Raw genomic sequence first — 25412 nt, 5'->3', positions numbered from 1 at the left:
AAACTTTCTTCGCCTTCAGCTCGTTGGATTTCCTTTGAAAGTCTCCTCAGATTCTGCTGATAAAATCTTTACGAGGGGGGAAAGAAAAGCAATAAGAAGCGTATTTTTTTCCACTGTCCTGGAGCCGCGGTGCATCTCCGAGGTTCTGCCCGTCAGATGAACTTACGCAACTCCGAAACTCCGGAAGGAGGGTGACACAGAAAGAGGTCTGGTTTGGGTTTGAAAGGTCAAAGGTCGCCGCCCCCCCCCCCGCCGCCAGCCACGAGGTGGATCTATTCACAATACAGAGACAAACACTGACTCGTACTGCGATTACAAGACAGCAAATGACAGATGATGGAGAGAGAGAGAGAGGTAGAGAGAGAGAGGGGGAGAGAGAGGTAGAGAGAGAGAGGGGGAGAGAGAGGTAGAGAGAGAGAGGGAGAGAGAGAGGGGAGAGAGGTAGAGAGAGAGAGAGAGGGGTAGAGAGAGAGAGAGAGAGAGGTGAACCGCTTCATTTGCATGTACTGCTGCCTCTCGCCCTCAATCTCACTCCTCCGTCACGCTTCTCCTCCTTTATGACCACACGTACTATTTTTTAAACGACTGCACGGGGAGGGGGGGGGTGTCGGTGCCTATGTTTGCGGTTGTAGTTGCACACCGAGTGTAACTCATTCAAGATGAGACCGAGATGAGAGATCGTCTACACCCCCCCCCCCCCCCGAAAAACAATGTTAATCGCATTCGGCTCGTCGTCTATGAGCTCTCAGGATACGGATGGTGCCGGCGAGCACATGCGTCCGTTCCCTTGTCTGCCGCGGTCGTAAAGCGTTTGTTCGACATCCACCGTCGACCCATTTGTCCCAAACACACCGACAACAGGAAAACCCCGAGGCACGCGCGCCGCATGCGTAGAGGAACATTTGTTTTGCACATGACCACATGACCACATGACCACACGACCACACGACCACATGACCACATGACCACACGACCACATGACCACACGACCACGGACCAGAGATCCAGACTCACCACAAAGCGCGGCAGGCCCGTTCCACCAGCGTTCCCCACGAAGATCCCCGAGCTGGCCTCGAAGGTCAGGGGCCGGGGGCTCCTGGTGAAGGCCACCCGGTGGTACTCCTCACAGTCCATGTAGAGACGCACCTGAGGGACCGGAGGGGGAACATGCACACCGGATTATTACTGGCAATCGAGAACAACAACAACAACAACAATATATTTCCACATAGAAAAATGAAGGTGCTATCTGGGACCAAAAAGGGTTCTTCAGAGTGATGCCATAGAAGAACCATTTATGGTTCCACAAAGAACCTTTCAAACCAGGGTTCTTTAAAGAACCATTTCCTTAAATTGTTCTTCAAATAACCTATGAAGGTGTCTTAAAGAACCTTTTAAACCAGAGTTCCTTCAATATCCATTTCCTTAAATTGTTCTATAAATCACCTATCAAGGTGTTTTAAAGAACCTTCAAAAAATGGTTCATTAAGGCACCATTTCTGGTACCACAAAGATTTTTTCAAACCAGGGTTCTTTAAAGAACCATGTCCTTAAATTGTTCTTTAAAGAACTTATAAAGGTGTCTCAAATAATCTTACAAAATTGGTTCTTTAAGGGACCATTTCTGGTTCGACAAAGAACCTTTCAAACCAGGGTTCTTTAAAGAACCATTTGCTTAAAAAGTTCCCGAAAGGACCTATGAAGGTGTCTCAAAGAACCTGAAAAAATGGTTCTTTAAGGCACCATTTCTGGTTCCACAAAGAACCTTTCACACCAGGGTTCTTTAAAGAACCATTCATAGTGCCTCAAATGAAAGAATGGTTCTTCAGTAGGTGATGGTTCTTCCTTTTAGCCTTTTAAAGAACCATTTCAGAACCATTACTTTTCTGTGTGTATATAACATCTGTTGAGGAGCAGTTACCGTCTCTCTCTGGCAGGAAACACTTTAATTTGAGTCCTGTTAAAGAACAATTCAGCTCTCTTCTCATGTCTCCGTGCTTTAGAGCTCCATCGTTGTCCATAAACTATTAATAACACGTCAGCGAGCCACTGTAGCGTTGGCCCGGCTGTTGCTTCACTACAGTGGACACAGGTGCCGTAGTTTATAAACCTTCCCGCCGCTGTAAATACTCACCGGCGCACCAAATGTCTGGCAACCGACTCCATCATTTGTTATCATAAAATACTCGCGCCTCGATATTAGCTCCATGAACAAAACGCTGCACCGTCGGACCAAAGGTCACACACATTGTAGTTTATTTCTTCCACTCTGTGTAACTCAGTGGTTCTCAAACTGTTTCTGTCACTCCCACTTTGAGGGAAGAAAAATGTTCATCATGTCCCGCCGCCCCAACACAATGGTCCATGCTGACTTTTTATTGAAATAACTTGGACTCTTCCATCTGTGCTTTATCGGATAGAAAGAAAATTGCAATCACTTTCAAGTAAACCAAATATGTCATCACTTTGCTAGAACAATACAAATGAAGTTATATAGGTGAAAAAAGCACACTGGCAAAGAAATAGCTTACTGGGACTGCAATTAAGATTAAATTAATTAAGTTAATTAAATTAATTAAATTAATTAAATTAATTAAATTAATTTATTTCATTTATTTCATTTATTTCATTCATTCATTCAAAATATAGTATTTATTTTATTTATTTTACTCTTCAGTTCACCCTTGGCAGACCCCTGAGGGACTCCATGTAACGGTGACTCTTCTTGCAAGAATAAATGATTTCATAGACGAGTTCTGGTTCCTCGATATTCGTAATTTCAGTTTAAAAGGACTCGACCTTGGGTAGGGACAAAAATGTGCATATATATTTTATATTTATATATATATATATATATATATATATATATACTTTAAAATATTTTTACTTGAAAATATTCAACTGGTCACCCAAACACATAGTGACATTGAACGCACCTCCGCCCCCTGGACGGTCAGGGAGAACCGCACCCATCTCCCCGTCATGTCTCCCAGCTTGAATGAAGCTGCTTCCCGGGTCCCGCCTCTTGTCCCGGGGTCGGTGTAGTACAGTATGACCCTCTGGGAGGCGTCCTCCACCTCGGACAACGCTACACCCAAATGTACAATCTGAGGAGGAGAAGAAGAAGAAGAGAAAGCTTATTTAGGGTTCTCTCGTCGAAGAGACGTCGGCGTTTACTCGGCGCCTCGCCTTCTGGTAAGCGTCCGTGATGGCGAAGAGCACGCCGCCGCGCCGCGTGGTGGGCTTGGCCGTGACCGTGATGGAGAAGTCGTGGTAGAACGGGTCGGCCACGAAGGACTTGGTGAGGCGGCCCACGTTGGCGTCCGGGCCGAAGCTGTAGGCGGGGTAGCCCTCGAAGCCCGTGACGAAGGAGACGGAGGGGGGGAGGGGCACGCCGATCAACTCCGTCAGGTCCAAGGAGGTCAGAGACGCGCGTTCTGTCGGCAAAGAAGAAGAAAACAAAATGGTTGACACCGTGATAGAGCCTCTCAGTCACCCCAATTAATTATTAATTATTAATGACGATCCCCCCTTTAGCCTTCTTCTCAAGGGGAGTGAAAATCCATTCATTTGTAAATATAGAACTATAGAATAAACACTTTGCGATAGTTTTCTTTCTTTAAATCCTTTTTTTTAGCGTTTTTTTTCTTCAAGTTACACATCACCGGGCAACAAAAAACGATATGAACAATCGGACGAGGGCAGAAAAACACGGAGATGAATCCAACATAAATCATCACGAATCATCATAAATCGTCGTACATCTTCATCCTCCGTATTGAACCTACTATAACATTAGTATTTATATAATTGTTAAAGTCAATTGTTGTAGTTTTCTATACAAAAGGTATCACATTTACTCGGAGGTGACAGCGTACACAATCCAGAGAGGCAAAGGTTGACCCCCCCCCCCCCCTCCCTCCCTCCAGTGGTTTAGTCCAGCCATGGGTCAGAGGTCAGACGACTGATATGTTATCCTATAAATTAAAGCATTCCACAATACAGAAGGTGAAGAAAATAAAAAATTATAATTATATATATATATATTATAATAATTTTTTATTTATTATTTTTTCTTTATTTGAAATTAATTTTCTGATTTATTTGATTATAATAATTTAGAATAGGAATATATAAGCATTTTTTGCTTCCACCTATACCTTTTCAGTCTTTCTGTTTTTTATATTATACAGAATAATATTGTAATGTATTGCAATGATTGACTGAATAAAATACACAACAACAACAACAACAACAACAACACCAAGTCACCTCATAACTCCTCTTTTCTCTTCCTTCAAGACTGAATTCAGCCGAAGTCGTTATTCTGTTGAACCGGTTATTCTTTTCATTTCATTCTGATCCTTAACTTTTATTCAATATATTCATGTCAGTGTGTCCGTGGAGTGAAGACTTCCAGCTGTCTTTGAACACCGGTGGATACACCCCAAAATATTTGCCAAGAGTGTGAGAAGGAGCTCCCGTCCACCCAACACACACTCGTCCTGAACACACACACACACACACACACACTCGTCCTGAAGCACGCCAGAAAGCGTGCGCTCTCATTCGCTCCCGCAGCTCTCGGTGAATGCCCACCTACTGCACCGCTGCATGTCTTTCTGCATCCTGCTCTTGCCCCCCCCCCCCCCCCCCCCCACACACACACACACAACACCGCACACGCACACCTGGTTCTCCTTAGCGAGGAGCAACCTGGAACAATCGTCTGTTCTTTCGGAGCGTACGGCCCAGCGGAGAGGGGGGGGGGGGGATAGAGGCCGGAGGCATCTGGAAGGCATTAGGTGAGACTAATACGCGCAGTGGCAGCTCCTGTAAATTAGACCTTATACCGTGTGTGTGTGTGTGTGTGTGTGTGTGTGTGTGTGTGTGTGTGATGGAGTGACAAAGCCCAAAAAAGTAGGACAAAGAGATAGGCTGAGTGGGAAACAGTCAAACTTCCAAGAGTGTCGTGTGTGCAAACTAATGTGTGTGTGTGTGTGTGTGTGTGGCCAGTAAGCCTCCCCGCGGGAGGAGAGCCCCCCCTCCGGAGTGTTATTTGGATTTAAAAAAAAACTTGATCGACAGTAGTAATTAAAACATAACAATGGAGTGCAACCCACACCACTCGGCTGCGTGACCTCCTGACCTCGTCGTAGGAGTGTGGGTCAGAGAACGCAGAGAAGAAACACTGTGTTGTACTGATGTCGTTGTGTGTGCTCCACGTCTGGTTTTCGGGGCAGTTTGTCTCCCTCGGAGAAGAAGGACTAAACATGAAGATGATGGTGGTTTCGTACATCTCTTCTTATTCTTCGGCAAAAAAACTTGAGTTCGAAGTGAGTTACATTCAAACTTCATGAGAACTGAAGGCTACTATCTGCATGGCTACTGCTAGAAAGATGTCGGGGGGGAAATCATATTCATTTTTACTTTAATTTGTATTTAATTTATATATATTTATTTTTATACATTTTTATATTTTAATTTGAAAATGTAAAAAATGTTAAATGTTAAAATTGTATTTGAATATGAATTTTTTGTAATTATTTTCTAATGTGATGTTATCATGAACTTGCCCTTTGAAGATGTGTGGGAAAATAATATTTATTTTTACATTAATTTGTATTTAATTTATATATATTTATTTAATTTTTACTTTGATTTGCTTACTTTTATTTAATTTATTTTTTATATGTATTTTTAAAATTATTTTTCTAATGTGATGTTACATTGCAGTGCTCAGCTTGTCCTCCTCTTGAGAGGAAGCTCATTAATAAACTGACGCAGTGACATCTAAGGCTAAAAACAAGTTCCCGGAATACTCAAATACTCCTTTGACCCATTTCTGGTTCCAGTGAGACCACGAGACAGAACCCCCTCTCCCCCCCCCCACCTCCCGGCCAAAAAGTGCGCTCGCCCAACATTCCCACAGTCCGACGTGTCACTTTTTTCACTCCATCTTTGTTCCCCCCGAAAGTGACATCACTGCAGATGTTTCTCTGCTGACTGTCGGAGACATAACAGCTGGACAGATCGCCATGGAGACTAACGGAGGGGGAGAAAACCCTTGAAAACACTTTTTATGTTGGCGCAGCTGAAAACAGTTATGCTGGTGAGAGAAGCTAAACAACTGGCCTTCCTTTGAGCTACAAGTTTAAAGAACAACATTAATATTTACAATAAAAATCATTATTTCTAACCTCGTCAATGTATTGACTATATTTTCTATTATTTTTGCAATTAATTTGATGAATAAAAGTGAGTTTTCATGGAAAACACCAACTTGTCTTCGTGACTCCAAACTTTTCAACGGTAGCGTACGTCCACGTCTTCGACCGCACTTTATTTATTTTGTATTATTCTGTTTGCACTTAACTGTTATTTTCACGGTATGTTTGTGCATGTTTTTTATGTATTACATGTTTTGTCATTTCTGTGGTACCCCGGGAGGAATAGCGGCCGCTAAGGCGCAAGCTAACGGAAAGCCAGTTAATAAGCTAAACTAATGTAAAACATTCCCGGTGCAAAGACGCTGCAGCTTGTGGGAAGCTTGTGAGTAATATTCGGGGTCCGGGTGTGACCTCCCCAGCGTAATCAGGCTTGGCTCCGGAGGTACCGTTCGTGGCCTCCAGGGTATCGGCAGTAATAACTTCCCGGTGCACGAGATTCTGCCGAGCCATTCGAGGTCTTTGGACTCCGGTGAGGGATACTCCCTTTTTTTCTTGGGAAGAAGAGGAGGAGGAGGACGCGCTGGCGAGTGAAACGTTTATTAGCGCCGACACATCGTGACGTCGGACTCGATGACATCACCGGTGACGTTCTCACACTCTGCGTCGACTGGGGAGTGATCTGTATTTCATCGGAGGTGTTAGGCCTCGGGGTGAAGATGGAAGAAATGAATAATCTATGTTCACCATCTATCGATGTCGCAACAGTTTGCATCCCCGATTGTGCGTTATTATTCGTGACATTGTGTGACATCACTTGAAAGAAGAAAACACTCCCGCAAACTTTTCCATTAAAAGAAAAAGTTACGAGTCCTCCCCATTAAAAAAAAAGTGATTTCTATCGACTTTTGCTCCAAGCTTTTCACAAGAAGATGAAAAAAATAATAAAATTAAACGAGAGGAGCCCGGTCCTCCCTTTTGTGTTCCGCATAAGAAATATTTCTCCACAAATAGTAACGCTCAGTGAGATGTGAGTGTCTGCAGCAACAAATACAAAGTCATCCTAGAGAAGAAGAAAGAAGAAATATACATTACAGCATTAATTAAATTAATATCCTCGCAGCACATGACGTCTGCACACGATGGTTATTGGAATATATAGAAGAATAGCATGTATAATATATAAGAATATAAGAGTCAAGAGCCTCTAGCCGGTGCTTGTATTGAGTGAAATACTGCAGGGCTCCATCTGCATAACTCAGTATTCAGTATTCAGGATATAAACTTTTGTTTGTTGCTCATAAATATGCATTTCTGGGGATAAATAGAAAGCAGAAATGCACAACAGGACAATTGAAGTTCAGCTCGAGTGGAAACAGATGAAGCCAAATGCCAGATGGACAAAATGCTCCAAGATGGAGAACGAGATGGAAGACAGAAGACAGAAGACAGAAGACAGATGCTTCTGGGAAACACATAGCAGCAACATACATGACATCAGAGTGGTGTTAATGCTGCCAGTGATTGGTTCAAAGCTAATATCTAATTAAAAGCAATATTTTATTTCCTAATGTTTTGACACTAAGTGCGTGGATGACATTAACAAGGTAAAGAATTCATTTTGTTTAAATTTTTGACACTTCACATGGACCTCGGGACATTGTTGAAAACAAGCTTAAATGCACTAAATGGGATTATTAACATGACACCTGTTCACTTTTAAGCCATTGATGCCTGTTTTTCATTTATTTAATTCTTATTTATTTGTATTAATTTCTGTTTATTTTCATTTATTTATTTTTAATGATTTTTATTTGTTTATATTTATTTTTATTTGTTTTTATTGGTTTTTATTTATTTTTATTTTAATTTATTTTAGTTTTAAATGTCCTGTCTTAATGTATTTAATACATGTTTGTAATGTTGCTGCTGTACTGATGGATGAGTCGGCAACTTTATTTCGTTGTATTTTTTTACAATGACAATAAACTTCCTTATTTAGTTTTGAGAGAAAATATTATTGTAATCAAATTAATTAGTTTCTCCTTATTTTTCTCTCTTGTGAATGTAATAGTCTCGTCTAATGAGAGGCGGAGCAACGGCTGAGCAACGGCCAATCAAATCAACCCTCGGATGGGGACACGTGTGTAAGAGCCAAAGATGGCGACATAAACGAAAGAAAGAAAGAAAATATGCTGGTATGAAAATGGGAATTTTTCCATTTCGGTGCAAACATATTGACTCCTCGCCCAGCTGTCTTTGACTTAAATGTCTGAGTGGGCCCTGAATGCAACAACGGGGGGGGGGACAAGCGTCTGGCATTACCAGACAACAATGACAACAACAAAAACCACAAAAGCCGCACAGACAAAGTGAATTTGATTCTTCTGTCTGTTTCGATTCCGCTTTAAATCACAGACGTCGTGTTGCCACGGCCTCCGTGACACGGGAAAAAAACACGTTCGTAGTCTTGTAAGATGTTAAAGACTCAACCGGTGGTTTGATACCTGTCTGGGTATGAAGAGGCTGGCCAGATGTTCCCCTCTAACAGGTAGACGCAAACAACACGCCTTTCATCCCGAGAGACAGGCGTGATGTCAGCCACGCGTGTGTGTGTGTGTGTGTGTGTGACCAGGTGAGCATTTAGCACAAAGCTGCTCTCTTGGCGTTGAGCTGCAGCGTCGTTAGGGGCGGAGCTGTCATGTGATCAAAGGCGCGACAGTGACACTTCTCTTTCTTTCTTTCTTTCTTTCTTCTCTTTTTTCCTCCTCCCTCGTGTTATTGTTAGATGAAGCAGACCGTGAGCCCGTCTGTGTTGGCGACGCGTGTAAAGAAACAGTCACACGGGAATAACATGTTAGAGAATGAGGGCAAGATTTTACTGGCGATGCTCGGAAATCTGTTTTTGTTACTTTTTTAAAATTATCTTTCTCAACCTCATGGATTTAATATCAGTTTTTAATATCAGTGATGTAAGTGAGGGAGGAAGAGAAGTCCAACGTTCTCTGAGCGATGACGTCATGTCCCGCCGTCTCTAACAAATCCAAACCATGTACGTGTGTGAGTGATTGTGGCCGTCATGTTAAAGTAGAAATGGGAGAATCACATATATCTTAATAATGAGTCAGCACCTGCGTATGTGACTCCTCGTATGTAAGGAATGTGATAGTCCCGCTAAGATAGGAGCCAGATGCATGCTGGGAAAGAGACCAAGTCATTCCCATTTTCTTTTATTCCACTTTAATCACACCTGCTGTACACATTTAGGCCACTAGATGGAGCCGGTGTGTCCGTATTGCTCTAATTGTAGCTGCTTATAGGCTAGCGTACACTTGTACTGTACTTACCTGCTAACGTGTGCATTCATGTTGTCTCATTCAGTATTTAATGTATGTTTATGTTTGCATGCATAATAAAAAGTTGTGATTGAGAATTGGCCATATTTTTAATGATAGATAAAGCTCTTGTCTCTCAGTTCAAAGGGCAAATTCATCATAACATCCCATTAGAAAATAATTTAAAAAACATATACAAATATAAAGAGATTAAAAAAATAAACAAATAAAATAAGTATATATTAATTAAATACAAATTAATTTTTTCAATCCATGTACATTTATATATATATATATATATATATAAAAGTTAACATTAAAGTAAAAATAAATATGTATTTTTCCCACATCTTCAAAGGGCAAGTTCATCCTAACATCACATCAGAAAATATATATATTTTAAAATATTAAAAACATTGAAATAAAGAAAACATATATTAAAATTAAAATTAAATAAATATAGATAAATGAAATACAAATTAAAGTATGAATAAATATTATTTTTCCCCCCACATCTTTCCAGCAGTAGCCATGTAGATAGTTTTGCTGTTTCTTGTATGTTCATTAATTGAGTTTTTAGTTTGAGAAGCAATGTGAGGGCTATTCATTGGACTTTTTACGAAATGAACTAGTTCTACAACTTCAATATGTTTTATTTAGTAATAAGGGTATAACTTCACGCCTGAATCACAAGTTAGGGGCTGCAGCATTGAACAGTAAACTCACCTTTCATACTCTTACAGTGCTTTTGGAGGCGCAGTTACAAAGGAGTCCTTCATATGCTCAGAAATGCAAACAGATATGTGGAGCTGACGCCTGCGGCTTTCCCAAGCTGCAGCTTTAATGTCCTGCAGAAGTCTGGATGAAAGAGGCTTGTTCTCAATCTCCTCGAATCCAGAAAAAAGCACACTGACCTGACAACAAAACCTTCTGCAGAAGAGTTATAGACAATAACGTGCATTAAAAAGTACGATGTTTAATGCCGACAGTCCTCGTAAATTACCCACGGTGAAGCCAACATGAGTTTACGCTCTAATAACAACACAACTCTGCACAGCTGATTATCCCAGACAAATGGAAACAGCTTTCTACAGCGATGTCAACTTCAACTGCACGTAAGATGAAGCAGATGGTTTCAGGAGAATCCGACAAAGCCATTTCTCGCCGCTGGAACGCGGCCACAGGAATGTTAATTTGGATATTTCGGATGAATCTCTCACCGCCGCTCTCTTCTCCTCTAGAGATATCAACGGTCTGGATTTGCTTTGCTTATCGGTGCAGTAACAAAAACACACAGGATTCATTTTTTATTTTATATATTATATTATATTAATTTATATTTGTTCTATTATATTATATTATTGATATTTTATTTAGGTATTTTTACAAAAGTACAAACTTCAAAAGTTAGAATGCATAATAATAATAAAACATAAAAATATAGTAAAAATTAACCATGCATCTGGCCAATAAGGGCCGTAAGGAAACACACAAATAAAAATGTTAAAGCAAAAAAAAATCACAACAACCATGCAACAAACAGATCTCTAGGACAAAATATATTCAAAGAGTTATATTCACAGGGTATCTTTAACTTAGTTTTAACTTATGCATCTTGGTGAAACATAGTGCTTTTCTTTTTAAGAGAAACTGACCCTTTTTAAGGAGGCAATCAGTCTCCGTTTAGACTGGCGGTTGACGAGTTTTTCAGGGTAAATGACGGAATTGTGTTAAAAAAATAAGACAAAGTCGTCGCGATGCAGCTGCAGAACACAAACCGCAGGAATGTGCAAGCAACACTCTCTGGAGATAATGTTTAATGAAAAGCCTGTCTGCAATCATTGGCGGTAACCAACAACATCACCAGGAATCACATCTGCCGGGTTGCATAACCGTGACACAACACGCTCTCGGTACAGTAAAGTTGCTCCACCAGAAGTCTCCGAGCCAAGATGTCCGCCAGTTAACCCCAATGACCCCGATCCCCCAGCGGCAACTACTTCTGCTTTAGGGATCTGATTATTCAAACACAAGCGTCTAGTTCCCGGGGCGGGGAAAAGAAGAAGAAAAATGCAATTACCTCGTTGAATGCTACAAATTTAGTAATTCTGGGTAATTCACACAGTATTCAAACAAGTAAATAACGGATAAGGGGAGGAAACGATAAACTGGATGGAGAGCTGACATTAAGGCCCTTAAAAACCTCTGTGGTGAGTATCTTTCAGGAATTCTCTCAAAGAAACGTTTCAAGGCTGTAACCAATGCTTCATCCATTATTCCTCTGCAAAAGATTCCCTTCGAATTACGGTCCCTCGCGATGTGTCAGACGTCGCCTTGATTGCGGCCCGACCGGGACACGCCCCTTTGGGTCGCTGGCACACATGTGAACCCCGATCGGCTCCAATCGGCCAATCCGGGCGCCAAGAAATGACTCGATGGCGTTGAAAACCCCACCGCAGCTGAATGAGGTAGTGCACCGCCTCATTGTTATTGATGCCAGCTGCAGTATCGAAACCACCGAGAGAGACTCCCAGATGTGAGGGGACGGGATGGGATGCATTACTGCAAAGACGGCGGGCCTTGTCAAGGATTCGCTCGTGATCTTCGTGGATAGAAGTTGAGAAGGGTCCAAGTTCTTGGCGACCCCATTGTTGTATCCAGGATGCTGACGGTTCCATTGGGGTCATTGACCCGCGAGACCTTCAACGGGACCTGGATTAAGTGGTTGGGAATCGAATTGCATTGAGATGTGGGAAGTAGGTCGAGACAACAGGTGCAGCGTCAGCAAAACCTGGTCGACGTTGGTGATCTGGCATTCGAGCTTGATGGACATTCGTTAGCTAGTTAGCTAGCATTTTGCTTTCATGGGGTCAGATCAGTCTCAATAATTGCAAATGCACACAGAGAGACTCACAAATGCAAAGACAAAGGTTGACAAATGCACACGGAACAATTCACAAATATATTCCAATGCACACGCAAATTTGCGATGTCGATTTTTATGTCTTTGTTTGTGGATCGCTCATAAATGTGCGCGGGTTTTTGAGACTCCCCCGCCATGTCTCGATTCGCAAATGTCTCAACGCTGAGTTGCGAAAGCCAATCGGCGTTGAGATGCTCCGCCGGTGGTGAATCTAACTGGATGAAGGAAATGATAACTGTCTCCACGGAGTAAAGCCACAGAGATAAGCCCCGCCCCCTCTGAGGCGCGAATGAAGCGAATGACGCTCATGTGATTCGTTGAAAATGAGGGCGACATCTGATATATTTATTTGTAAATCCTTCAGTGCATTTGTAAATCGAATATATATTTGTGAATTGTTCTGTACGCATTTGTGAATCTGTGTGTTTGTGAGTCTCTCTGTGTGCGTTTGCATTTATGTGTGATGTGTCCCTGAAGGTTGTAACTTCCATCGCACTGTTGCTAAAGTGAACAAACGTAGCGCGTCGGTTGAGCTATGAGGAGAGGGGACGGTAAACTGAGGCTCTGAGCTCACTCGACTGTTATTGGAGCGAAGGCTGAAAAAGGGGGCGGGGTTTAGGAAGGGCGCTCATTATTTGTGCGATGGAGGATTTTCATGCCAGTGGCTGAACCCTATTCCCACATTTTTGTTTATGCAGGGAAAAATATGGCCACCGGAGACCCTACAAGTTGGAATCTGCGACAGTGAGAGCACTACATAGTTTCTTAATGAGTTTTTAAGTCTCTCTTTCTACGGCTCTCTCCCACTGCAGGCACAACGGGAGCCTTATGTGTGACAGGTAGAGTGAGGTCTGGACCGGGGGGGGGGGCGGGCTGAGCGGTGAGCTGAGAGCATTCTTGTGTTTCATCCAACGTCCGTCTCGGGGAGCCGTGTTGTCTCTCAGCGAGGCGGACCGGCTTCTTCTCGGCCGGTGGTCTTACGGTGGAAAGATGTTTCTGACTTTCATGGTTTTCAGTGGAAAGCTGCTCCTTGATCAACAACTCTCTCCCCCTGAGAGAAGGTTTGCATTTTATACAGCAGGCAAAATGACGTGGGTCACAGAAGTCCACTGGAAACCAAGTCCAGCATCGGATCTATACACAGAAACAGGAAGGTGCCGTCCGGAACCGAAAATGGTTCTTCACAGTGATGCCATAGAAGTACTATTTCTGGTGTCTCAAAGGACCTTCAAAACATGGTTCTTTAAGGCACCATATCTGGTTCCATAAAGAACCTTTCAAACCAGGGTTCTTGAAAAAAACATTTACTTAAATACTTCTTCAAATAACCTATAAAGGTGCCTCAAAGAACCTTCAAAAATGGTTCCTCAAGGCACCATATCTGGTTCCATAAAGAACCTTTCAAACCAGGGTTCTTGAAAAAACATTTCCATTAATACTTCTTCAAATAATCTATAAAGGTGCCTCAAGGAACCTTAAAAAATGGTTCCTCAAGGCACCATTTCTGGTTCCACAAAGAACCTTTCAAACCAGGGTTCTTTCAAGAAACATTTCCTTAAAGAGTTCTTCAAAGAACCTATAAAAGTGTCTCAAAGAACCTTCAAAACAATGTTCTATAAGGCACCATTTATGGTTCCACAAAGAACCTTTTAACTACGGTTCTTTAAAGAACCATTTCCTTAAAGAGTTCTTCAAAGAACCGATAAAGGTGCCTCAAACGAAAAGAATGATTCTCCAGTTGGTGATGGTTCTTCGTAGAACCACAAAGCCTTTTAAAGAACCATTTAACAACCATTATTTTTCTGTGTGTAGGATCTATATTGTTATTTTATGTTTTCGAAATAGCCGTAATTTGACTTTGCTAAATATTTTTTCGCTCTGAGTGACTCTTGGAAAAACAGGAGCGACCTGCTGACGCTACACGGGGGTTAATGGCGGCGTAGGTTCTTTACACGGGGTTAATGGGTTCCAGTGGGACTCCAGCCGAGCGTGGAAGAGGAGCGTCTAACGACCCCATAATGACAATGAGTGTAAGTGTAGCGTGCAGGAGGATGGGGGGGGGGGGGGGGGTTGATGCAGGTCCAGACAGAATAACCTTGTGGCGGCATGATGTTTTTAGTTTTTTTTCTTCTTCTTTCTAAATGAATGGGCTGACTGTCTCTAGAATGTACTTGATGCAGAGTGGGCATAGCGTAATGTAAACCACCTGCTGCACTTTTTTCATCCTCCGTGCATGTCGCGGCACTATACGCTTAAAGAAACGTTTCTTTCCACGGAATTTTTTTCTTTTTTAAAATAAAACTGGGCAACAACGCAGATCGACAATGAGTACAGGAATCAAGAAGGATTTCAAACTGTTCCTGCAGATTTAAAGTGGTTTTGGGGGCGAGTCTGGACCAGAGATCCACAGCTCCGCAGTAAAAGCCAATAATCGGACAGCGGGTCAGCGATAAGGTGTGTTTTATTTTTACGTGTGCCGGTACAAGCTGGCACGTCCAAGGCTACAGAGCCAAAGGCCAAATAGATTAGTTGGTTAGGACAGTGGAGCCAAGCATTACTCCTGTCTCGTATGACACACACACACACACACACACACACACGGCTGCCAGCTCACCCGCTGCTTCACAATGCTTATCTTCCATCTTCATGTGGGGGACCCGCTTGGCAGCAGCACAGTATCACCTTTGTGAACGGGGATATTTTTGCCACGTTGTTTTTTTCTTAATTTTCCCACTTAAAGCCCCCTCGGGTCGCTTTGCAGCACAATGTGCTGGTCCACTTTAAAACTGCATTCTTTATTGCTTATGAATGAAGAGAATATAGAGATAAACGGCCTGTGCATTCATGTATTTATCCTACTTTCAGAATATCAACTCAAGGGACGAAAGTACCCCACAAGCGCAGTTTAAACCATTTTGTTCTGATTAATGTGGGAATAAAGTAGGAAGCAACATTAAGGTGTGTTTAAAAATCACACAAAAGAACCTGGTCTGCTAACTGGGGAGCAAATGTAGATACACACAGTTACCTCTCGGATCTGTAAATACCTGAAGTGATGTGTCATAGAGTTTAAAACATGTTGGGAGAGCTTCTCCTTTACTCCTGCCTTGTCAGTTAATTAAAGCAACTGCAGGCTGGTGGTAAAAGCGGATGTCCACAGGGGTCAGGGGTCACGGGGCTTGTTGTTTCGGCTTACCCCAAGCTGTGTTTGACCAGCTGTAGAAACTGTACTCTGACCAAAGTGTCAGAGGAATAACAGGCTGTCTATCAAAAAAAAACAGAAAGAAAAATAAGAAAAATCGGCCTGTTTTTGGCAGCTCGCCGCCTGCGTGTCCAACTTTTGGCGAGAAATTGCAGAGCTTCGTTCTCACTTTGTCATCATGGGGGAGGAGGTGGGAAAAAGCATGCTGAGCCTGTGAATGAATGGTGTGCAGGAGGGAAAAGAGGAGAAAGGGGATGATGTGGAAGAATCAAATCCATCATGAAGATAGACAAGAGAGAGAGAGAGAGAGAGAGAAGGTTTGAAGCTTCTTTTCCAACTTTATTAAGAAAAACAAACCGGGACCTCTTGACATGGCGATGGATCGTCAAGGCTCCTGGAAAAAAAAAAGGGAGGAGACGAGGAATGGAGTGGAAAAAACTCTCTGAGCTTGCTGAGTGAGAAATAAAGAGGCCAAGACAAAGAAAAAAGTGTGACCGCAGCAAATGTGCTAAGGTGGACGTCAACATGGGACTCCGTTTCATCTTCATCCATATCAGCTCCTCGAGCCACGGAGCAATCCCCGAAGATCTTCTTTCGCGTCTTTTCCAGTGATGGATGCCGCGGCTTTAGAGGTCGGCCGGGGGTTTGGCGTGCATTCGATGTATTCTTCATCACAGAGATACTTGTAAAGCTTATCCAAACTGTTCCTACAGAGGGATAGCGGAGGGATTGAAGGGAGGGGGGGTGGGGCGGTGTCTGAGTGATACCATCTGCTTTGGCTCGTCCGCAAAGCCAGCGCGAGTTTGTTTCGCTGCACAGTTTGAAGAGCGACGCCTCGGCCGATCCGCCTGCAGCTCCGGGTCCGTTTCATTCACTGGAAGAGGAGGGATTGCTCCCACGGCGAGAAAAGTCTTGACCGGGCCTCGGGTCTGATCCGGACGAGAGCGACCTCGATGACCTGCGACTCGATGAGCTCAGTTCAGCAGATATACTGTATGCACTCTGTTCATTGACCACGGAGCAGCCACTTTCAGGGAGTGCGGCCTGTAAAAGGTTCCCGTTAAGTCATACCGACACGGGATGAAAGAAGACGCGTGTGGGTCATGAAAGATCTGAAAGGTAGTCATCTTGTATCTTGCAAATATGTAGATGAATCATTGAGTAGATAGTTGAGTAAATTCTAGCGTTTGTTGACACTCCTGGGTTCGGCAGATGCCAGAAGAACACGAGAGTCCTGAAGAGTTCGACTAGGTCTGTTGGTTTCAAGCCCTTTATATTCAATTAAGGGCAAATTTAATGCGACCACAGACGAGCCACTTTAAGTGAGTGCTGCCTGTAAAAGGTTCCCGTTAAGTCATACCGACACAGGGTGAAAGAAGACGTGTGTGGGTCATGAAAGATCTGTAAGGTAGTCATCTTGTATCTTGCAAATATCTCGATGAATCACTGAGTAAATTGTTTTGTTTTGTGATGTAAACTTGAGCGTTTTTTGGCACTTCTGAGTTTCGGCAGATGCCAGAAGAACACGAGCGTCCTGAAGGGTTACAGACTGGGTCGGTTGGTTTCAGGCCCTTTCGATTCAAATGTCATGCGACCACAGAGTAGTCACTTTAAGTGAGTGCTGCCTGTAAGAGGCTCCCTTTAAGTCATAAACACAGGGGTAAAAGAAGACGTGTGTGTCGGTCATGAAAGATGTTGACAACATCTGAAAGATCTTGTGTCTTGCAAATATGTAGATGAATCATTGAGTAAATAGTTTTGTTTCGTGATGTAAACTTTAGCGTTTTTTGGCACTTCTGAGTTTCGGCAGATGCCAGAAGAACGCGAGCGTCCTGAAGGGTTACAGCCGAGTGTAAAGGTCGGCGAGTGGATGGACGACCCTGTCCTAGATCGAGAACGAGGGAACCGTTTGAACCAGAACCTGATCGTGGTGTTTGTGGGATTCTGATTCTTCGATTTTTGTTTTAACGGTTCTGCTTGCCGGCACTTTTTTATTTCTTCAGTTTAGTTTCTTTTTGCTTTTTCAGCAACTTTTAGGCGTTTGGCTCTAGTTTGGCTCTATTTCTTTGACTGTTTCACACATACATGCGACAAATAACGTGTGCAAAAAACAATTAAAAAGCTAAATTTGAAGAATATGAAATGACTGAAAAATTGAATACAATTTGAACATTGAAGGGATGCAACAGCTGTCAGGATATGTTCGATGTCAGCTCTCGCAGCCTCTTAGCGCTCTTCATCCACTCGCCATGTCCTCCTCCTCCAAAACCACTCACTGTCTGAAGTGTGCTTGCTTTGTTTTTTGGAGTGGAGTCGATCATCTGTTCATCGTTTGAGCTCCGAAGCATTCATTTGAGCTGGTCCATTGGTCATTGGATCCTTCGACATTTTTAGATTTCAGTTTTTTTTGATGTTTGTTTGATTAGTAGCGGGTATTAATTGGAGTTTATATGTATCAGCAAAACATTCGTTTATTTATAAATTATTATTAATTAACATTTATTTATTTTTTATTATATTATTTTATTTAGCTTATTTTAGCTTAGCTAGCTTCTTCCCATGTCACTTCATTTTGAGGCGAGGTCGTGCATTGTCTCCTCCCCTCTTTTGCCTCCTTTATGTCAGTGTCAGCTCATTTTGTCATTTGCATTTTGTTTTTGTGTGTGCCATTTGTTTTTATTTTTCTTCATAATCTAAATAATCATCCATGCAATTTTGCTTAGCTGATGAGCGGTGAGTCTCACGGTTCTCTGAGGCTGTCTGGGTCTGAGTCTATCAGCACGCCTCAGCACACCTCCTCCTATCTTCAGAGAGTGTTGCATCCTCCAGAGAGTGATCTGAGAGAGATTTCTCCACACAAGAGAACAGAAGAAGTCTGAGATTATCCTCCCCCTCTTATTTTAAGCAGATTTGCACAAACAAGAATTGTTGATGATACATACAATTGATGTGCACTGGGTATTGCCACTGCTAGTTTAATTTTTTTAATTTTCATATAAAATTAAAAAAAAAAAAAAAAGGAAGGGAAATTGTTTGAACATGTTTAAATTTAAACAGAATTTTTTTATTTAAGTTTTAAGTTTTTTTTTTTTTAATAAGTTCAAGAGTAATATCGATATTTAAAAAAGTAAAAAGTAAATGTGTATGTGTGTAGTGTGTGTGTGTGCAATATTATAAAAAAAAAAAAAATAAACCCCGTTTGTGCTCTTTTTTTTTCACCCCCAAAAGAAAAGAATAAAGAATCGATAAGGAATCGAATCGATAAGCAGGAATCGATAAGGTATCGGAATCGTTAAAATCTTATCAATTCTCATCCCTACCCTGTCCACTAACCTGTGGTCTGGAACGGTTTGTTTCAGGCTCCTTAGATTCAATTAAGGGCAAATTGTATTTGAGGCAATAGTGTGCCTCCAACCAACAGATTCCCTTTCCTGTTTTAAGATGGCATTGCCCCTGTGGACAAAGATATGGAGTTGACGAACTTTACCGGTCCTAGACCTTTTGGGATACCAACTGCAAGTCGGGCCTTATCGTCCAACTTCACACATTCTAGCCCAATGCTGACTGGGAAACCCCTTGTGATTTTGACTTCTACTTATAGCGACAACTTTCTTTTAAGTTTAGTTAATTTTTCCCGCCAAAAGTTCCATAGCAAGAGTTTTACTTTGTATTCTCAGAGGGCCGGTCAGTATCTTTCGATGCTATGACCTCTTGAATCCCTTCTAGTTATTCGATGTGACATCGGGCTGTACTGTTCTTCACATCATTTCTATTTCTACTTGATTCAAAGTCATTCAGCTAATTTCACGACATTGGCCGTGATGAAGAGCTATTGAACTCCTTTTCATCGCCATACCTGCTACCAGAATGATGCGGATCACTAATGTATTTAAAATGCTCCTTTAACCTCCTTCGCTCAATCACCAAAGGGAGTCGTCATGCATCACAATGCAGCTGTCCATTAGTTGCTAAAAAATGCAGTCCAGGTTCATCCCAGGAAGGAGAGGACCACCAATCCTTGACCCTCAGAGTCCTACAGCAACTGAGAACACTCAGCAGCTGTTAGCATCATCTGTCAGGCCGAAACCAGGTCAAGCTCATTGGATAGCTATTTGGACTTGGAATTCCTTTTGTCTCCAAAGTGCTTGGAGTGGTGTGGCCGCCCAAACAAAGGCCGAGCCTTTGCAGAAGTACTCGCTTCTAGATGGACAGACGTTTACTTAAGAACTGCTTGACGAAGTGGCCGGATGAGGCAATTCTCTTTCTCCGGGCAATTCTGAGAAAAGGCATTGTGAATGGGTCTAATCTGCAGGGTCTAGACGTGCGTTGAAAGTCGGCCTGCAAGAAGATAGAAGGTGGAAGTCAGAGAGAGGGAGGAGGAGAAAACATTGAGTTTAGATTGAAAGAGTGGAAGATGTAACTACGTAAAGGACGAGGGAGGCAGAGAGCGATTCGCAACCCTTATTAAAGTTAACGACAAACACTGGGTACGCGTTTCGATCTCGTAAAAAAACTTTTATTGACTTTTATTGATCCCCCGTGGGGAAATTCTTCTCTGCATTGGACCCATCCCAGTTGTTAAGGAGCTGCAGTGAGGCGCCCGGGGAGCCGCTGGGGGTTCAGTGTCTTGCTCAAGGACACTTCGACATGCAACTAATGGTGGAGAGCAGGGAATCGAACCGGTACCTTGTTACAGGACGACCACTCTCCAGGTTTCCGACATATTTTGACTAATTTCCATGACTTTTCCATGACTTTTAACCAAATTTCCATGACCATGTACTTTTCCAACCAAACATGGTTTAAAGCTACACTTCCCTGGCATAGTGGATTAACCCGACCGCTTCCCTGAGCTACTGTTGCTATGGCCACCGGAAATACTTGAAAGAGCGTATGCCTGCTTATATTTTGAGCGTCTTTCTTTAAAAAAACATAAATTATTTAAAACTTAGCAAAAATGCACATATGAATACAAATAATTTCCATGACTTTTCCCAAACTTTTGGGATTTCATTTTCTTCAAGGACTTTTCCACGCCTGGAAATAAACATAAAACAAATTACATGACTTTTCCAGGTTTTCCATGACGGTACGAACCCTGGTTCGGGATCGCCAAACGCCAGTGATGACATCACCGCTGTTTACACAGTCGACCTGATTCCATCCACCGCATTCACACTGCGTTCACATATACTGCTCCGCGGAGGAACATCCTCGCATCTCCACAACATCATGGAGTCCTAATGAGAAACACTTCATACAGATGTTGGTGCGGTGCCAAAGGGCGTTAGAGACGATCGGAGCTATGAGGTCTTAGCTCCACTTCAAGTGTTTGACTTCTTTCTTTCTTTTTAAGACAGCAAATGTGAAACAAGTGGAGTAAACATGATTATATTGTTATTACTAGCTCTCGCACTTGGCATCCTGTTGAGCAGAAGTTTTTAAAGCGAGTCGCAGACATGGGAAGAGGCCAGTGAGGCTCGCGGGATGTTTTTTTTTTTATCGGCGGGGAAAGGTTGTGTTGTTCCTCGTGACTCTGAGGAAACATGCACGAGTCATTCAGAAAATATTCAATAAAATGACTGCAAAAAACGAGAATAGGACATATTCATTGTTTCTTCCCACGTGTCCTCTTTTCCAAAGTCCAATAATCAATCAATAAAATATCAATGTGCATCTATACATCCTACATGTTTAAATAGAAACTATCAAAAAAAGCATCAAATTCTCTTCAAATTTGATATGATTAGATTATATTTTACTTTATTTATTGTCAGGGGGAAATTTCTTGACGCATCAGCAAAAAATGTTTTGCAAATATACAATAAAAAATATTAAATAGCAGAACAAGAATTTAAATAATAAAGGAAATGAAAATGTAAAACATTTTATAAAAACGAAAATGTATAAAGTAGTTTTTAAAGTATAAAGTGACAGCGGTGCAAGGTTTATCGATGATCAATTTGAGGAGGATTTATTATAAAGTCTCATAGCAGTTGAAGTGGGTTCAACTGAGCGTGACACGTAACTTCTGAGTGGAACTCTTTTTAACGATATTTTTTGACTAAAACCTGCGGAATAAATCGTTCGTGAAACTGGAAGTGAGGCCGTTAATCTTTACTCTCCAAGACTTTACACACACACACACACACACACATACACACACATATGGACAGAGACAACCTCGTTATTCTCCCTTTAATAAACATGACAACTGTGATTTAAGCATGCCACCGCTCAGGTGACCTCACCCGGAAGCGAATGTTACGGCCTGTAGAAGTGAGAGTTCTTGGGCGTAAAGCTTTCCACATGTCGCGGCGGGCCTCTACCCGTGTCCTCCTATCACAGTGGACATAGCACGTAGCTGTTAGCGTCCATACAAATCTTCACCAAGTACCCGCCGGGCTCTTTGATCCTGAACATGTGACCCGGAGCTCTTTTTCTCACCCGGGGAGGTGTCTCCAGAAGATTCTGTCTCTAACAATGGATATCTAGGGCACCCAAGAAAAAATGCGTAAGCGATAAACACAACGGATCATACCGCTCCCCTTGGGGCTTGCCCCCCCCCCCCCTCTTGGGGCTTGGCCCCCCCTTTCTTTGGATCCTAAACACGCCCCTGGATCCGCTCATGGCGTTTCGAGATCTGGTCTTTGTTCCATGATTCAGTTTCAGGTCAGTCGTCATGGCCTCTGCTCTCATTCATCAGGTGCATTTCTGCTCCAATAGCCGCTTCCAAAGCCTCCGTACAGCGGCGTGCTCGGTGTGCTGGGGGCATGAATACAAGTTCTCAAACCAAATTGGTTCCATCCCGTCTGCCTAGTACTGGCAAGGCATACAAATTGCTTCCAAATGCTTAAAAAAGACAAAACCAAAAACACCTGTTGGGATAGTTTGGGACGCCCGACTGGCCCCGGACGAAAATACACAATCAAGATTTTGCTTCCATCTGATTATACGGATGTTATTCTGGGATGCTTTTGGCAAAAAAAAACACACGGAAATATGAACGTATTTACATCGGAATGATGGGAATTCGGGCTCATCGTCGGTTGAAGTGAAACTCGATAAACATTTATTTTTAAAGTACTTAATCTGACCTCTCTGGGTTATTCAGCTGTCATGTTGCAGTGTCTTCTCTTATGGGTTGATACAAACATATGTACAATATAATATATGAATAATCTCCAAACCATTTTAAGATTTGGAGTGTGACTCTGGGTAGCAACGACGACCTGTCAATCACAGTAGCCCCGCCCCCAAAGCATACCCTGCTTCATGAAAAGCGCTATACAAACGTAATGCATCATCGTCGTCATGGTGAATTGGACAAAATGAACATCACGCTGTATAGAAGAATACTTGAAACGAGCATTTGAGACCATAAACTCATGTTTACAATGTTTACTGAGGGAAAACATCAAGAGAGAAGTCGAGTCATTGTCTCATAAGCTTCTTTACAATCCGACTTCTTTTAGTCCTTAGAAAGAAAGTCACTTAAATTCACTTTTCATTGAACCGGAGGGTTGCGCCTGTTTATTATAAAACGGAGAGACAGACAGAGAGAGAGAGAGATGGTGACATCTTAAAGCCATCGGCTACTTTATCCTTTGAGGTTGGGGCAGACCTCAAGTTATCGTCGACTGCTGCCGCTTCAACGAACACGAGAGCCACGTGTTTCTGAAAACCGCGAGAACGTTCCCCATGGTAAACGAGTGGAAGAGCTCGGTCTAACCCTCCGGACCGCTGTGTCGGCGCTCAGCTGTAAAGCTGCCGGCTTACAAGACAAACCGAGGCTCTCAATAGTCATAACTGTGACCCCCCCCTGTTCCTGTTCCAGACCGTTACGTCATCTAGTTGGAGAACGCCACTGCGGAAGGCCGGGAAATCCCTCAGACGGGTTCACATCGAGCCGGAGGGCGAGCGTCAGATGTGTAATCTCGCCATCGAAAACATGTCTTTGGGGACGAGGTGAGGGAAAAGAAAAGAGGACGGAGAGGAACCTGTTACAGAGTTAAGAGCTAAAGATACATGGAACATTTCCATCTGGCCAATGCAAGCGCTTAAGTCTGGAAGAATACATGAGTCAAGATTTTAGGCATTATTAACCATTTATAGGTTCACTTTTACTTAACCCAATCTTAGGTTAAGCATGAGCTTTTATTTTGAAAAACCTGCATCTGAGGACACAAGCACAGAAACTAGGCATGTTTGAATTATCAGTTTTATTGAGACGAGGAGGAAGAAGAAAAAAACAAGAAGAGGTTTTAAAGTGTTTTCATCTGGAATACGACTTTTATTTCTGTATTAATATATTCATGTTCCCGAGTCAAACAAATCTAAAGAAATATAGTTTTTACCTCATCACCAACACCATTAGTAACAATTCAATCAGTTTTTAGTGGAGTCGAGTTATTCACTCCTTCAAAGAGCATAGATCCATTAGGAGAACTGGCTCGTTTTTAATGAAAAATACATGTTAAAACTATTTTGTTAGGCCCATTGGAAAAATCTAGATATAAATTCCATTACTCTACCATAATGTGTATTTTCTCCTCCATTTTATTTGCATTTTTAAACTTTTTTATAATAGAGATAAGACTAATAATTCCATCAGTTTTTACTGGAGTAGAGTTATTCACCCCTCAATAGATCAATTAGGAGAACTGGCTCGTTTTTAATGAAAAATACATGTTTAAACTATTTTTTTAGGCCTATTGGAAAAATCAAAACCTAAATTCCATTCGTCTACCATAACGTGTATTTTCTCCTAAATTTTATTTGCATTTTTGAATTTTTCTCTTTTCATGGGGTGATGTCGATGAATACAGATGAGACACCTGTGTGGTGTTCAGGGTCATATTGACCCGCTCATTTAAAATAATGATGCCAAATGAGTCACCAGGATTTGTATTGAAAGTAAACTTTAGTTATGGCTATTTATTTATAGTATCCGGTCTTTTTTTACACCTCAAAAATCCTGTGTTTCTCATGTTAAAAGTCAAAATCCAGTTTGTAAAAACAAACTTCCCAAACGGCTTCCTCTGACTGACAAAAAGAGAATTTAATTACTCTCACAATGATTTTATTTTGACTTCAAAGTCTCTTCTGTTGTGTTCAGCTAACCCACGAGACGGGTAAAAGAAAAGGGAAACAAATGGAAACAACAGATACAAATTTCTGTGGAGAGTTCTCGGTGCACCGTGTTATGTTTAATAACCAAAACAAAAGCAACGCGACTCCCCAGTCGGCATTATTTGCGGAGTGGAAATTGGAAATTGCTGCCAGAGTTTATGTGTCGAGTTTTAGCTGCCAGTGAGAGAAAGATATCAAATCCAGAAGTCTCCTCAGACGGCAACGTCACATTCAATCGGTTCCCTTTGGCCACGTTGCCAGGTTTGTCTAAGAGTTCACTTAAATACACTGAAATACTCTTAAATACAATTAAATACACGTAATTATTCACTTTAAATACACTTTAAAGTGACTTAAGTTCTGAAATGTGCCCGTCTGTGCACTTTATCTTATATCTTATATTTATATTCTTAATTCTCGTGTTGATCATCATTGATTGTTCATGTTATTGTGTATTGTCGGACACATTCCCTATACCGTGGGTACGGAAAGTATTCATTGTAGTCATTTGCTAAAATAAAAAAAATCCTTTTATTTCTCATTAATGTTCACTTGGCACCGCATCTTGACAGAAAAGAACAGAAATGTAGAAATATTGGCAAATTTATTACAAAATAAAAACTGAAATATCACACGGTCATAAGTATCCAGAC

The 25412-nt window shown here is 42.0% G+C and overlaps 1 protein-coding gene across 1 annotated transcript in view; it reads right to left on the bottom strand.

The window, feature by feature from the left end:
• LOC130206289 (collagen alpha-1(XVIII) chain-like) overlaps window positions 1-25412 on the bottom strand; it is a 61131-nt gene that overhangs the window by 24133 nt on the left and 11586 nt on the right. Inside the window, exons 3-5 of the mRNA XM_056434194.1 lie at window positions 3190-3437; window positions 2937-3107; window positions 1015-1146 (exon numbers count right to left, since the gene is read on the bottom strand). Of these exons, the coding sequence (XP_056290169.1) occupies window positions 1015-1146; window positions 2937-3107; window positions 3190-3437 (551 nt within the window). The remainder of the gene's footprint in view (window positions 1-1014; window positions 1147-2936; window positions 3108-3189; window positions 3438-25412) is intronic.

The sequence above is a fragment of the Pseudoliparis swirei genome, chromosome 16, assembly GCF_029220125.1.
Source record: "Pseudoliparis swirei isolate HS2019 ecotype Mariana Trench chromosome 16, NWPU_hadal_v1, whole genome shotgun sequence".
NCBI classification, from domain to species: Eukaryota; Metazoa; Chordata; class Actinopteri; order Perciformes; family Liparidae; genus Pseudoliparis; species Pseudoliparis swirei.
Note: the sequence above shows the minus strand (reverse complement) of the source record. Positions and strands in the feature narration are given on the sequence as shown.